Source organism: Cydia strobilella, chromosome 2, assembly GCF_947568885.1.
Source record: "Cydia strobilella chromosome 2, ilCydStro3.1, whole genome shotgun sequence".
Lineage (NCBI taxonomy): Eukaryota > Metazoa > Arthropoda > Insecta > Lepidoptera > Tortricidae > Cydia > Cydia strobilella.
The window spans coordinates 15454671-15468335 of NC_086042.1; the positions used below are offsets into that span (position 1 = coordinate 15454671).

General features: G+C 39.7%; 1 protein-coding gene across 3 annotated transcripts in view; it reads left to right on the top strand.

Annotated features, from left to right (window-relative positions):
• The window catches only part of LOC134752283 (peripheral plasma membrane protein CASK), a 388960-nt gene that overhangs the window by 6044 nt on the left and 369251 nt on the right, over positions 1-13665 (top strand). For all 3 annotated transcript variants that reach the window (XM_063687939.1, XM_063687947.1, XM_063687956.1), the window contains exons 4-10: positions 2328-2405; positions 3250-3431; positions 5088-5263; positions 6019-6141; positions 7036-7210; positions 8752-8873; positions 9794-10033. In XM_063687939.1, the coding sequence (XP_063544009.1) occupies positions 2328-2405; positions 3250-3431; positions 5088-5263; positions 6019-6141; positions 7036-7210; positions 8752-8873; positions 9794-10033 (1096 nt within the window). The remainder of the gene's footprint in view (positions 1-2327; positions 2406-3249; positions 3432-5087; positions 5264-6018; positions 6142-7035; positions 7211-8751; positions 8874-9793; positions 10034-13665) is intronic.

Consider the following 13665-nt stretch of genomic DNA (forward strand, 5'->3'; position numbering starts at 1 on the left):
GTAAAAACTTACGTTTATTTATGGCCTGACGTTTCGAACGTGACGTTACGTTCGTGGTCACAGGCAGACTGGCGAGGAATTGTATGAACATCTTCATGCTGCGCGGGTTTTGCGAACTAGACGAAATGAGGGACAGGGGATTTCGTCTTCGTGGAATCCAGTGATTAGCAAATGTAAGGGGAAAAAACATCCCACCGCATATCATCGGATGTCGGGTCACTCACGTATTTACGTATGTCGAGCGTTTTTCGCGTTATTAACATATTTAATAATTTTCACATCTCTGCAAATACCTAGTGTCCTTTAAATCAGTCACTGGTATTAAACCTGTCGAAGACTTAACAAATGTATCTTACAATTCCTTATTTACATACTTTCATGCAACCTAAGTAGTAGAATATGTAATGAATATAACTAAAGTAGGATAAACATAACAAAAACATTATGTTACGCGAACACGCCGACGCGATATCGTCACTGTTTCATTGTCTTAGTACACTTGTTGCTTTCTGTGTCGTTGCCAAGGTAAATTGGGCTGAATAATTTAAGTACATCTCTTAATTGAGTTGTACGCATTAGTGTTCTGTGGCGTACCTTAAGTAATATACTTATAATACAACTGCCTACGTGCATGGAAGAAACAGTAAGACTTATCCAGGGCATGCAATTATCGTCGTCCTTGACGTTATTTCTTGTAGATTGTCTTAGCTCTACATCTATAACAAACCTACACTTTACAAGCTTAATCCCTTGTACAATACACTCGGTAATATTTTTATTGTAGGAGAGGTGTAAAGTATATTAGCATTATTAGGGTTCGGGACCCTATTACTAAGACTCCGCTGTCCGTCCGTCTGCCTGTCTGCGGCTGTCATCAGGCTGTATCTCATGAACCGTGATAGTTGATTTCTGTTGCCGCTATAACAACAAATACTAAAAACAGAATAAAATAAATATTTAAGTGGGGCTACCATACAACAGAAGTATGATTGGAGTTAAATTGAGAGACAGAATCAGGAACAAGTACATTAGATCTAAAACACGTGTAGAAGATGTAACCATTAAAGTTAAAACACTCAAATGGAGGTGGACAGGCCATACGATCAGGGGCAAAGAAAAATGGAGCAAGAGAATTATATGGTGGTTCCTGAAAGATAGAAAAAGAAAACAAGGACCACCAAAAATGAGATTAGAAGACGAAATTGTAAAATTCGCAGGGAGACATTGGACCAGACTGGCGAGAGACAGGGAAAAATGGAAAGGGATGGAAGAGGCCTTTGCCAATTTAATTAAACGGCACACAGACCAAACCGAAACCGATGTTGTCTGAAACATTAATATTATGTTAAATTATATACTTGGATAAGTTGTGTATGTATTTAAACTCTCAATTTGTAAAAAAAAATGTCTGAATAAAAGGCTTATATTATTATTATAATAATACCATACAACAAATGTGTTTTTTTTTTGCCGTTTTTTGCGTAATGGTACGGAACCCTTCGTGCGCGAGTCCGACTCGCACTTGGCCGGTTTTTCATAAACGCGCTACAAGCTTCAAATACCAAATTATCCTTTTTCCTAAAGTAAGGACGCTACGCACGAATAATTTCGTACATTGACCCGCCTGTTTCTATCTATCGCACGCGCGTAATTATAAAGCTGTCCCGCCCATGATGACGGCGGTCAATGATACTGTGCGAGCAGACAGCAATATAATTATGCGCGTGCGATAGAGATAGGCACACACGGGGCAATGTACGAAATTATATGGATATGGACAAAGATAGATATAACTCCGTAATAGATGGATACAGTCTAAGGAAAAAACGTGCCTCGAAAATCAAGAAAATTTGACTCTCGATCAGAGGGCGCTACTAGCTTTGGCCTACTTTCGTATAGATGGCGTTGACGGTTTCGTTTGTTATTTAACAATTTTTACGCATATCAGTGAAAGAACATGTGTCGATAGATGGCAGTGAATTTACTGTGGTTACAAAATTTACTATGACAGTACCGCTCTAGTATAAGTTACTCTATGATATGGATAATGGACAATGGATAAAATATAAATTAACTAAAATTAGCTTCTAAATTTTTATGAAAAAGGAGGTAAGAAAAAATCGTCCCTTCGGGTTTGTCAGCTGAACTAGATGGCGCTATACGGAGCAATATGATTTGTGGCAACTAAATTGTCAAACGTCAAAATTACGTGAAAATCATGTTTTCAATATTTAGTTTAGAAAACGCCCAAATATGTACCTAACTGGCTACTTGCTCAAACGTGAAACTATGTAACATCCTTAAATGAAATGTTCTTTATTTTTCAGTATGGATGGATCCGATCTCTGCTTCGAGGTGGTGCGCAGAGCTAGCGCCGGCTTCGTGTACAGCGAGGCTGTTGCTTGGTTAGTTCATTCAAAAATAGGATCAGTTTTTATTTCTGTGTGCTGTTTTGAGTCTAGGGTTCTTGCCTGCCACTTGCCTGCTAATCAAATCAATTTATTTTTTCGAACTGTCAGAATGAATATTAGCCACTATGGAATTTATATGAAAACAGAAGAAGTGACGTCACCTCCGATTTATTAAATATAAATTAAGTCCAAAAATAACTGCTGTGCACGTTTTTCTAATAATTTTCTTACTGCGATTATTAATAGCCTGTCCACGAAGAGACAAACAATAAGACGTGATTTAAACTTGCAAATACTTTATTAAAATTATACATGCAAAGTTCGTTATTCGGTCTTGTAGAGATACTGTAGGTATTGACAGTAGTACGATGATGTGGATTTATTTTGACACTTAGAGGCCACACATGAGCGCTTTTTCAACGCGCGTTAAAAAAGCGCTTGAATCCGCCCGCACGCTAAATTCGATTAACGCTTAAAGTCGAAAATCCAACAAAGCTTGATAAAAAGTGCCATCGCCATCGTGTGAATAAATATACATGTATCCATTTGTGTCATTTTAACGCTTTTTTAACGCGCGTCGAAAAAGCGCTCGTCCTAATGAGGTCTTAGGCCGTGACGTCGCTCTATTCGTCCGGTAATCGTGTTAACCGTTCCGTTTCGCGTGAACACAGTCAGTTATTTTTATCTTACGATTCCGGAATTCTCATAATGAAAGTAGTTGAGTAAAAAAATAAAGTGATGCAGAGCCTTATTTGCACAAATAGATAAGGCGAGAACAGGAACCATAAGATTTGATGATATTACATAAATACAAAGTAAGATGATTTGTTATCCCCAGCCACTACATGCGCCAGATCCTCGAGGCGCTCCGCTACTGCCACGAGAACGACATCGTGCACCGCGACGTGCGGCCGCACTGCGTGCTGCTGGCGGGGCGCGACAACTGCGCGCCCGTTAAGCTCGGCGGCTTCGGCGTCGCCGCGCAGCTGCCCCACCCCACCGAGCACCGCGCGCCGCCAGGTCACTTACGTTTCTGATCATTATTACCGAGACCGAGCCGAAACACCCGACACCCGACCGACTTAAAATTAAGAACCTTATTGTCGTTTTTGATCGGCAAATTTTGATCCCTGTGACTCTAGGGGTTACATTAGGCGGCTGTAGCCATCATCACGTAGAGAATTGTAAAACTTTTCTAACGTACAAATTTTAACGCACTATGATGACGTTGAAAGACAGTTTGGTGCGACCGGCCCTGGGCTGCGAAATACCCGAGGGTTCCTGCGACTCGTGTCGGCCATAAAATGACTTGATTGAATACTTGTCCGACTGAGAATATACCTATACATTTGGGTGCATTCATTACTCGGGTTTTCATGACTCCGGTGACAGTAACAGTCTAAATTTATAACCAACTTTAAATAAAGAGTAGGAGTTACGTGTAATCTCAACGCAGATTGATTCACTCGTTCAGAGCTGTTATTCCAATTATTAGTTTTCTTATACGAAATAATTGATTATCTGAAATAAAACATCCCGGGGGTATTTAAAACATTAACTTGTGAACTAAAATAACCTGACTAAAACCGGGTTGTATTATACAGAACTGGTGAGGGACACTCGACCGCTAATGGGTCCCATGGGCCAAGCTTATCTCAAATCAGACGAGTACGGTAAGACTCGAAGCAAATTGTGCCGTAGCTGCATGGACATACTGTGCATTCTCCATTAGCGCACCGTGTCTTCCACTCATATCACCGATACACCATGTGTCTTATGCAGCAGACATCAGAGTTTATAATCGCTTGATCAAATTGTACCCAATTGGCACTTTTTCCACATACAACACGGACCCTGTTTCCTGCGTGTAGATGTAATTATTATCTTCATTTATATGACTAGTCAAAATTTTATTTTCCTTTCCTCATCGGCTTTAACATGATTGGAATATAATAGTCACTTGTTTGATTTAGGTACATAGTGTCGAATTCAGTTTTACATGTTTACCAATTTAACGATAGTCAATATAGCAAAAACAAACGAAAGTTATCATATGTCCCTTTCTTTGATTGGAATAGCATAATGCTAAAGTTTGTTCCATCCGATTCGTTTGCAATTTAAGTAATTATGATTAAATGAAATTATTCTAGACAAAAAATTACACGTATCACATTAAAGCCACTTTATTCGACTTCTATATAAAGTATCAAAGCCTAGTGCCCTAGTGTTACACACCAAACCCTTTACTACAAGACAAGTAATGAACCTTTCTTGAATGCGCTTAGGTTACCGTGACAGTGACATCTACACACCCGGATGTCAATTTTGTCAATGGCAGGATACGTTGATTTCATTATAAAATGTTAAAAATCCTGTTTCGTAATCCTATTTCATCAATTTCACAATGCCAGCGAACACATACAATTCCTCGCACGTACATTTCTGGATTGACAAGTTATGATTGCCGCTTAAAGCTATTTTGTCCATCTGCCAGCTTAACGAATTGTTTCTTAACCCTGACCCCATACTTTTCTGTATCAACGAATAACTAACGCCGCTTTTAACAATACTTGTCGATCCAAAAATGTACAGCATATTCTAAGCGTCAGTTGACATCGACAATGATCACACGAGAATCGAGCCCATATTGAAAGCTAATGTTGTAAATATCTCCAGGTCGTATCGGGACACCCCACTACATGGCCCCCGAGGTGGTGTCGAGCCAGCTGTACGGCAAGCCGGTGGACGTGTGGGCCGCGGGCATTCTGCTGCACGTGCTGCTAGTCGGCTACTTGCCGTTCACTGGCACCAGGGAGAGGCTGTTTGAAGCTATATGCAGAGGAAGATTGCGGGTGAGGACCTATTGTGTCTAAATAGTAGAGATAATACCTACACAAAAACACTATACTCGTGTCACACCACAGGTGGTGTCGAACTAGTGAAATCCAATGAACGTGTGGGCTTCGGCATTCTGTTACGTGGACTTCTCAAGTAAACTTTATGTTAACTGACAGGAGGCTAAATTGTACCTATCCCCAGATCGTATCGGGTCTTAAACGCCATTGACCCTACTGGCGCTTAAGTCATTTGCCATTTTGAATATTTTCCAATTACTATTATTGAGAGCCTATTGTGGCCCACTGCTGGGCAAAGGCCTCCCCCCTCTTCTTCCATTCGTCCCGGTTTTGAGCTACATCTGGCCAGTCTCTCAAAAAGGAGTCCAAGTTATCCCGCCATAGCCGACGAGGTCTGCCGGATCCCCGGTATGACTCGTGGGGCACCCACTCCAATTACGAGAATTAAAATTTTCGACATCAAATTTTTTTTGTTTTGAAAGCGTTTTTGCTCAAGCTGAAACGGAGACTAAACTAACGCTCGGTCAACAAACTTGGCCAAATACTTTGAACTGAATATGCAACCATTATGAAATAATGACGCAAATACGAAGCACAGTGTGTTGTTACACGATACGACCGTACACAAAAATAAAACGGTAATGACTGGCGTCTATAGCTTCCTATAATAAGATAAACGATAAATATTTAGAGATAGGACATTTCTTTAGACATTATACCTTACTATAAAAACTATCATCGATTGTTAACAGTTTGACGCCCCCCTTTGGGATGACATCAGCGACTCCGCTAAAGATTTGGTCCAGCGAATGCTGACAGTGGACCATACGCAGAGAATAACCATCCAGGACGTGCTCAACCACAGGTGGATAAGAGTAAGTAAAGAAAGATACGACGACATCAACATTGTTTGTAGTAATAGACCGAACCGAAACCCATTTTTTTATGATATAGGAGGCAAACGAACAGATGAATCGCCTGATGGTAAGCGATTGGGTACCGCCACCCAAATGAAATACAATTCTCATGACTCCATGGTCAAGATATTAACTTATAACATTTAAAACTTTCGCGGTTTGAACACATATTAAATCACATTTAGAAACGGGTTTATTAACTTAATAATAAGTTATGAATTATTCATAACTTAGCGAGTAAACAAACATTTTTATATAAACATAGTTATTTTCATATCTTTTGGCCTTTTTTGTTGATTTTCTGACCTCTGTATCTTAACAATAAAGGCACTAAAGTAGGGCCAGGCCAACAAACGAGATGAAGAATGTAAACAATTTGACTTTACTATAGCGAGCGATTATTATGTTTGTCCTTGTCTCTCGTACGCAGTAATTCCATCAGTTGATTGACGAAGGCTGATGTTGCGTGATTCGTTGGTGTAAAGAAGCTGTTAGTACAGAGGATATCAATGTTTGCCCGCCATTTTGTGAAGAAATTTGTTACCGTTTTTTTAAATAATAGTTTTTAATCCCTGGAAGTTTGTGTACATTTTTTATTATGTCGTTACGTTGGCCATACGGTCTTTGTATTATGATGATATTGTTATTCTATCGATCCTTGGACGATATAATACAAGGATGTTATTGTAACAATGATTCACATGTCAGAGAAATTCAGCTTACTATCTAAGGGTGGATTAGAAGATATTGGAATGTGTATTGCGTCTCACATTTTGCTTAATGAGAGAGTGAGACGCAATGACATTGGACAGGTGGAATACCACCCTAAGCAACTCGATGAATTTGTTGTAGGACCGCGACAAGCAAAACCGTATCCACCTCGCCGGCACCGTGGACGAGCTCAAGAAGTTCAACAGCCGACGTCGCCTGCGGGCCGCCACGCTCGCAGCGGCCGCGGCCGACGACGACGAGGACGACGAGCAGCCCGCCAGCAAGCAGGCCGTGCTGGAGGAGGCCAACGCGGCCGGTAAGTCACGTCTCATTCACTGCCTTGTGTCCAGCGACCAGCACAACCATATCTACCTCGCCGGCACCGTGGACGAGTTGAAGAAGTTCAACAGCCGGCGCCGCCTGCGGGCCGCCACGCTCGCGGCGGCCGCGGCCGACGACGACGAGGACGACGAGCAGCCTGGCGGGCCGTGCTGGAGGAGGCCAACTCTTTCTTCAGTTGGTACAAACAAGAATGCCGCAGGCACTGGCTTGGATAATAGTACATTATTGTCGAGGCTCGGAAGTAGCTACTTGCTGGCTGAGGATCCCAAGGTCGTCCGTTTAATTGAATCGGAAGCCAGCAAGTAGCCTTTCAGCAGAGTCATATATAGTGCTTTTCTCAAAAATGGCGCAATAAATACAAATATAATAGAAATATTTTACAGAAGCAACGTTCTTATGTATATATTTTCATAGAAAAAAGTAATAAGATTTGCTTTGCCGCCGTTTTATTTTTTAAATTAAAAATAGAAGTGTATTTTTCTGCTGAAAATACGCCAACCTATTTGAGACACCTAAATAGTCGCGGTACCAACATTGTAATAATAAGTACTGATCATCTGTTTGGCTGTTTAATGGACCTATGCCTTCATTTGATATGGTCACTTCTACTTTTAAAAAGTTTGCAACTCGACAAATAATGGAATTTGTATGCAACATTGCAGTCCCGAAATCGAGACTGCAATGTTTTTAACTTTTTAATTTTTTGACTGACCATAAACAACGCACTTCGCGACCTAGTTTTTAACCGGCAACGTTGACTTTGCCGTCAATTTCTGAGAAAAATCCCATTCGGGATTGATTCGGTTTCATTAGTTTGGTTCGGCTTTCTTTGTCTAATGTGAAAATGAATGTTTTGTCGTATGGAAACTTTTTGTAATATCTGTTTTAGTCATTGGTCGCATCTGCAGAGCACAAATATAATCGCATTCAGCAGCATTTATACTTCTCAGGGAAAGGAAGAATTGGTTATGCTCAGCGATGGAAAAATATACACCGTGTTTTTTTTTCCGGTAATTTCAAGGGTGAATTCCTGAGCTTAATTCAAGTAACTTTCTCAAAGACCAGTATTCTAATTAACTCCATTTCGGAGATAGTCAATATTTTTTTTCTGATGAGGCCCCTACGAGCGTGTACACTTGCGTTAGGGCCTGTTCCGCCTGTTTACATTTTGATTAGTGTTTAGTACAAGTTCATACATTTGCTACTAAACTTAAGTACCATCTCGGACGATCGATGATCGAAATGACATTGATATGTCAGTTTTAAATTGTTTGGTTGAGTTAAATGCAATGCCCGTGTTACAACAACGCTATATGCAACATTTAATTACTTTGTATAAAATAAAATCACCTTTTTTTTTTAATTAACTGCCATTTAGTTTTCTTAAACGTACTTAACCATACCTCGAAATTAACGGAATTCAATAAAAACACGGTGTATATAGATGAAGCTCTCAGTACATTTTTGACTTTGGAAATCGATCCATATGACTGACACTTATCTATGTTGTTCTAGCTGTCAATCTCGTGGTGGAGTCGCTGGACGACGTGGCGGTGCTGCAGGACGGGCCCGGGTTCGTTGACCCCGACCTGTTTCACAGCGTGCTGGATGATCTGCAGCTACGAGCGCTTCTCGAGGTAAGGTCACATGACAAAATGCGTACGGGCCATAAAACCCGACGGCACAAATGTATGGCGGTCAGCGAGCGTGCACTCTCGCGACGCTTGGAGCGTGCGTTCCATGGCCGATGCTTCAAGTTTGCCTTAAAAAATAAATAGTAGATTTATAACCGAGGGTTGAGAGGCACTCATACATATATCAGTCGGGTAATCAGTCCGATATATACTTTCACCCGAGCTAAACACTCTACTTTTCATTTCGAATACAAGGAAAGTAAAATACATGTGTATTTATAAAGAACATGACTATTTAAGTATAAACTTTCATTCAGTTTTTCTTGAGGGTTGAGGGACCTTTCAATTAACAATTTAGGTAAAAGTATCGTTATTTATGGAAAGGAAAGTTAAATATTAGAATGAAAATTGTACAATAAATTCATTTAAAACTAAAAATTTTAATGGCTCATGTAAAATAATAAACATACTTGGAAAGTAAAAAAAACCAGCCAAGTGCGAGTCGGACTCGGATACAGCCTGGTGACAGACAGACGGACAGCGGAGTCTTAGTAATAGGGTTCCATTTTACCCTTAGGGTACGGAACCCTAAAAAAGAGTAAGACCAAGAAAAGTGTGTAGCGCTCAACAAAAAGTAGTTTTAAAAAATCAGTATGTGATAACACCAAAGAAAATGGATTAAATAGTTTTGATACTTGTGAAATTTTCTACCATATTTACCGTCTATGAAAAATGTAAGCTGTGCATTATGTATAAATAAATTTAATTCCAACAATAGATGTCACTATTAATATGTATACATATACTAATGGTGATAAATAATATTAAGAGAATGTGACATTTGGCGTCATCAAAATTTCTACTTTTTACCCGGCAACGTCGACTTTGCCGTCCATTTTTGAGAAAATAAATGTGTCGTATAGGTGTACGACCGCATCGCGTGCACGGTGGTGGTGAGCTCGGGGCGCGCGCCGGCGGCCGAGGGCCGGCAGCGCTGCCGCCAGGCGCTGGACGCGGCCGCGCGCCCCCGGCACAGCCCGGCCGGACCCGCCCCGGCCGCCGCCGCCGCCCCCGCCGCCCCCGCCGCCCCCGCCGCCGCCTCCGTCACCACCGCCGCCGCCATCCACGACCTCCGCCGGGCGCTGGCGCTGCCGCATATCAAGGTCAGTTGGCTTCGTTACTAGCACCTAGCACGCTGACCTACTACGCGTTCACAGCTCACAGGGAGCGCTTTTGAATAAAGGCCCAGTTAGACGGTTCAACAACTTACATGGAATATTTGATACATAGCTAACTACAGAGTATAATGAATTCAGTCGATCGACTAAATATCGCACATGCAAATTAGTCCCGTCGAAATAGGGCACCAGATGGATATCGAATCGTCACAAAGCAACCGACAGGGACAAGAGGAGAGTTGCCGTAGGGAAAATTAGCAAACGGAGTCACGATCCTCAGCAGTGAGAGACCGAATTAGAAGAAGAAATGGGGCTTAACGCCGACAGGTGAGCCCTGACGGGCGTCAGCGCTGACGCATACGCGGCCTATGCGCCGCGCTTCGGCACCGCGTACCGGTCAGCGCTGACCGCTACTCGCGAGGTTCTGTCTTTAAAGATACGATACAGTCGTTAAGTAAGACAGATAAAACCTAGTCTAACTGTTGATACGTGTATTATTTTGTATTACTATGTTCTAGGGGTTTGATCTGAGGGTATTTTTAAGCCTATAGCCTGAAATACTAAAGGTTTCTTTTTATTTTTATTTTTTTAGGGACTTTATGATGCTTTCAATATCGTCTAGCAAATTCATCTCGGACAAAGATAGATATAACTCCGTAATAGATAGATACAGTCTAAGGAAAAAACGTGCCTCGAAAATCAAGAAAATTTGATTCTCGTTCAGAGGGCGCTACTAGTTTTGTTCTACAGTCGTATAGATGGCGTTGACGGTTTCGTTTGTTATTTAACAATTTTAACGCATATCAGTGAAAGAACATGGGTCAAAATCAAAAAAATAATTAATGCAAATAAAAAAAATCATTTATCTATATTTAAATACATTCTATCGTATTTTTATAAATCTTCATTTTTAGTTTTAAAGTGTGTCGACAGATGGCAGTGAATTTACTGGGGTTACAAAATTTACTATGACAGTACCGCTCTAGTATAAGTTACTCTATGATCTCGGATAAGCTTCATTTGAGACTATTTCACTGACCCCTTGGTACGATTTAAGGAAACAAAAGGTTATAAGCTGCCTAAACATGTTATCTAAGTGTCCTCTTCATGATTGCTCAATTGAGCAGCTGCGGAATAAATGTGAATTTTTAGAGTATGAAAAGAGTATGTATTCTAAGTTCTTAGATATATGTCTGTGTCTCACGGAAGTTTTGTTATTAAAATGCCAAACAAACTGTATTTTTCTGTGTATCAGGTTACATTCTATTATTATTTTTTATTTAATAATATTATTTAATAATATTTTCTGGTTATAGAAAATACCTCCGCGTGAAAGAGTTTTTACATAGCTATGATTTCTGTGGCTTAATACTGCACAATACGGCATTTTAAATTTAATAAACAATATATTGTTACATAAACATATGTGTCACATGAACGTCATTCAACGTATGTAGTTAACAAAACTACTGATCATAGTCTGTGCATAAAGTGAGTCGACCACGACAATATGTACAATACACGGAAACACCCATTTGCCATCTCCATCCTACTCCGTGGTTTTAGTAGCCAGAAAGATGGCGTTAACCCTACGTTAGTCATGATTCTTCATTTTCATGACCCTATCTCCAGTAAGTTTCTAATGTATTACCAAGATGGCGCCGGTCGCGACAAACGATTCGTTTCCATGGGAACATGGAAGCAGAAGCATTGATCGTAAACGCCCACGACATCTATTGTCGTCATTCGCTAATTTTGACACATCGATTTGCGCGGTTTGCGCCAGTAAAGTCAACTATAATCTCGAATGCAGGTGTTAGGAAGAGAAAGGTGTAAAACAAAATTGTAAAAGGATTCGTCTGATTCAAATATTCAAAAAGGAATTTGCGATCCCTTTGTTGAACCAGGCAGGGATTACGAATGCTTACTGTTATTTCAAGAACCGGCTTTCATTGGGCTCGATGATTGACATACCTCATAATTAGAATAACAAGGCGTTCATTGTTCTCTTTTACCTTGATATATCTTTCTTGTAACCCTTGTTTGTGTTTTCTTTTCCACTCTTCTGCTTTGCGATTCTCAGTCGACTTAATGCACACGTTGAAAATAATATGTTTATGATAATGTCGGATTTTATACGTAGGCAAAGTGTTAATAAAAATGTCGCAGTTAATTCTCAACTTGAACGTGCTTACTTACTGCAAAATGAGAAATTGTTCTTGGCTATAATAGCTATCCCATTCAAACACTGTTTAACGAAGTGAGTCCGAATTAGATATAATTATGAAGATTTTATACTTTCAGTGTTCACTTCGTACTTATGACAATGAAGAGATTAAAACAATTAGCACAATCGGATTAAGTCTAACCTCGAAATCCTTCCAAAGTTATGAAATTTGGTATGTATGTTACTTAAAGGTCTCTTTTTCATGTCCACACTATTTGACATTTGGGGACCTCGAGGAATCGCAACAATCTTGGAAAATGTGTACCATCCTGGAGAAATTTGCGTTATACTCTAAATATAAATTAATTTCCCGAATAGATTTTTCCAACATACCTAAAATATTTTTTAACGGCATAGAGATTCCCTATTCAAATCAAGTCAAAAATTTTGGCATAATTATGGACCGTACTCTGGCTTGGATCCCTCAGATCAATGAGGTTAGTAGGAAAATGTTTGCTGCTGTAGGATCTCTACGGCGGCTTCGTAACTTTTTACCACTCTCAACCAAAATTGCGCTAGCTCAAGCTTTGCTCCTTCCCATTTTAGATTATGCAGACATCAGCTATCTCGATCTTTGTGAAGAACAACTTAATAAACTTGAACGTCTTCAAAATTTATGCATCCGTTTCATTTATGGCCTGCGAAAATATGATCATGTTTCCTATTACCGTTCGCAGCTCAAGTGGCTTCCCATACGTTTGCGACGCAATTCTCACATTCTAGCCCTCCTGTATGGTATACTCTTCAACCCCACTACCCCCCTGTACCTAAAAGAGCAATTTAAATACCTTTCTTCTTTAAGATGCTCCAAGAATTATCTGCTTGCCCAAATTACTACTTCTTCTAAATTCTATAAGGATTCTTTCACCTTCCAAGCGATTCGGTTGTGGAATGCTCTGCCGTCTGATCTAAGACATGCTAAATCGCTTCCTATTTTTAAGGCTCAACTTAAAATGCACTATCTGTCACTTCCTTAAGCTTGTTAACCATTCGATTACTATCTCTGCTATATTATATATGTATGTATGTGTATAGATATTTATATATGTATTTATTTTTAATATTTAATAGTATGATCTTTAATATGTATGCACCTAACTATTTATGTATGTATATTGTTATATATTTATCTGTGCTGATTTTATTTAAAAAAAAATCTCCTACTCTTGTTATCCGTTTATTTTTCTACCCATTTATTTCTTCCATACGGTAAATTCTACTACCTGAAGGTTGTCTGTAAGAGATCGCTTTTTAGCGATAAGACCGCCTGTTGTTGCTTAGTTCGCTATGTTAATTATAATGCATCTAAATTTGTTTTAATTATGCACAATAAAGAATATATTATTATTATTCTCTTTATTTATTCATTTTCTTATGTTAGGTTTTTTAT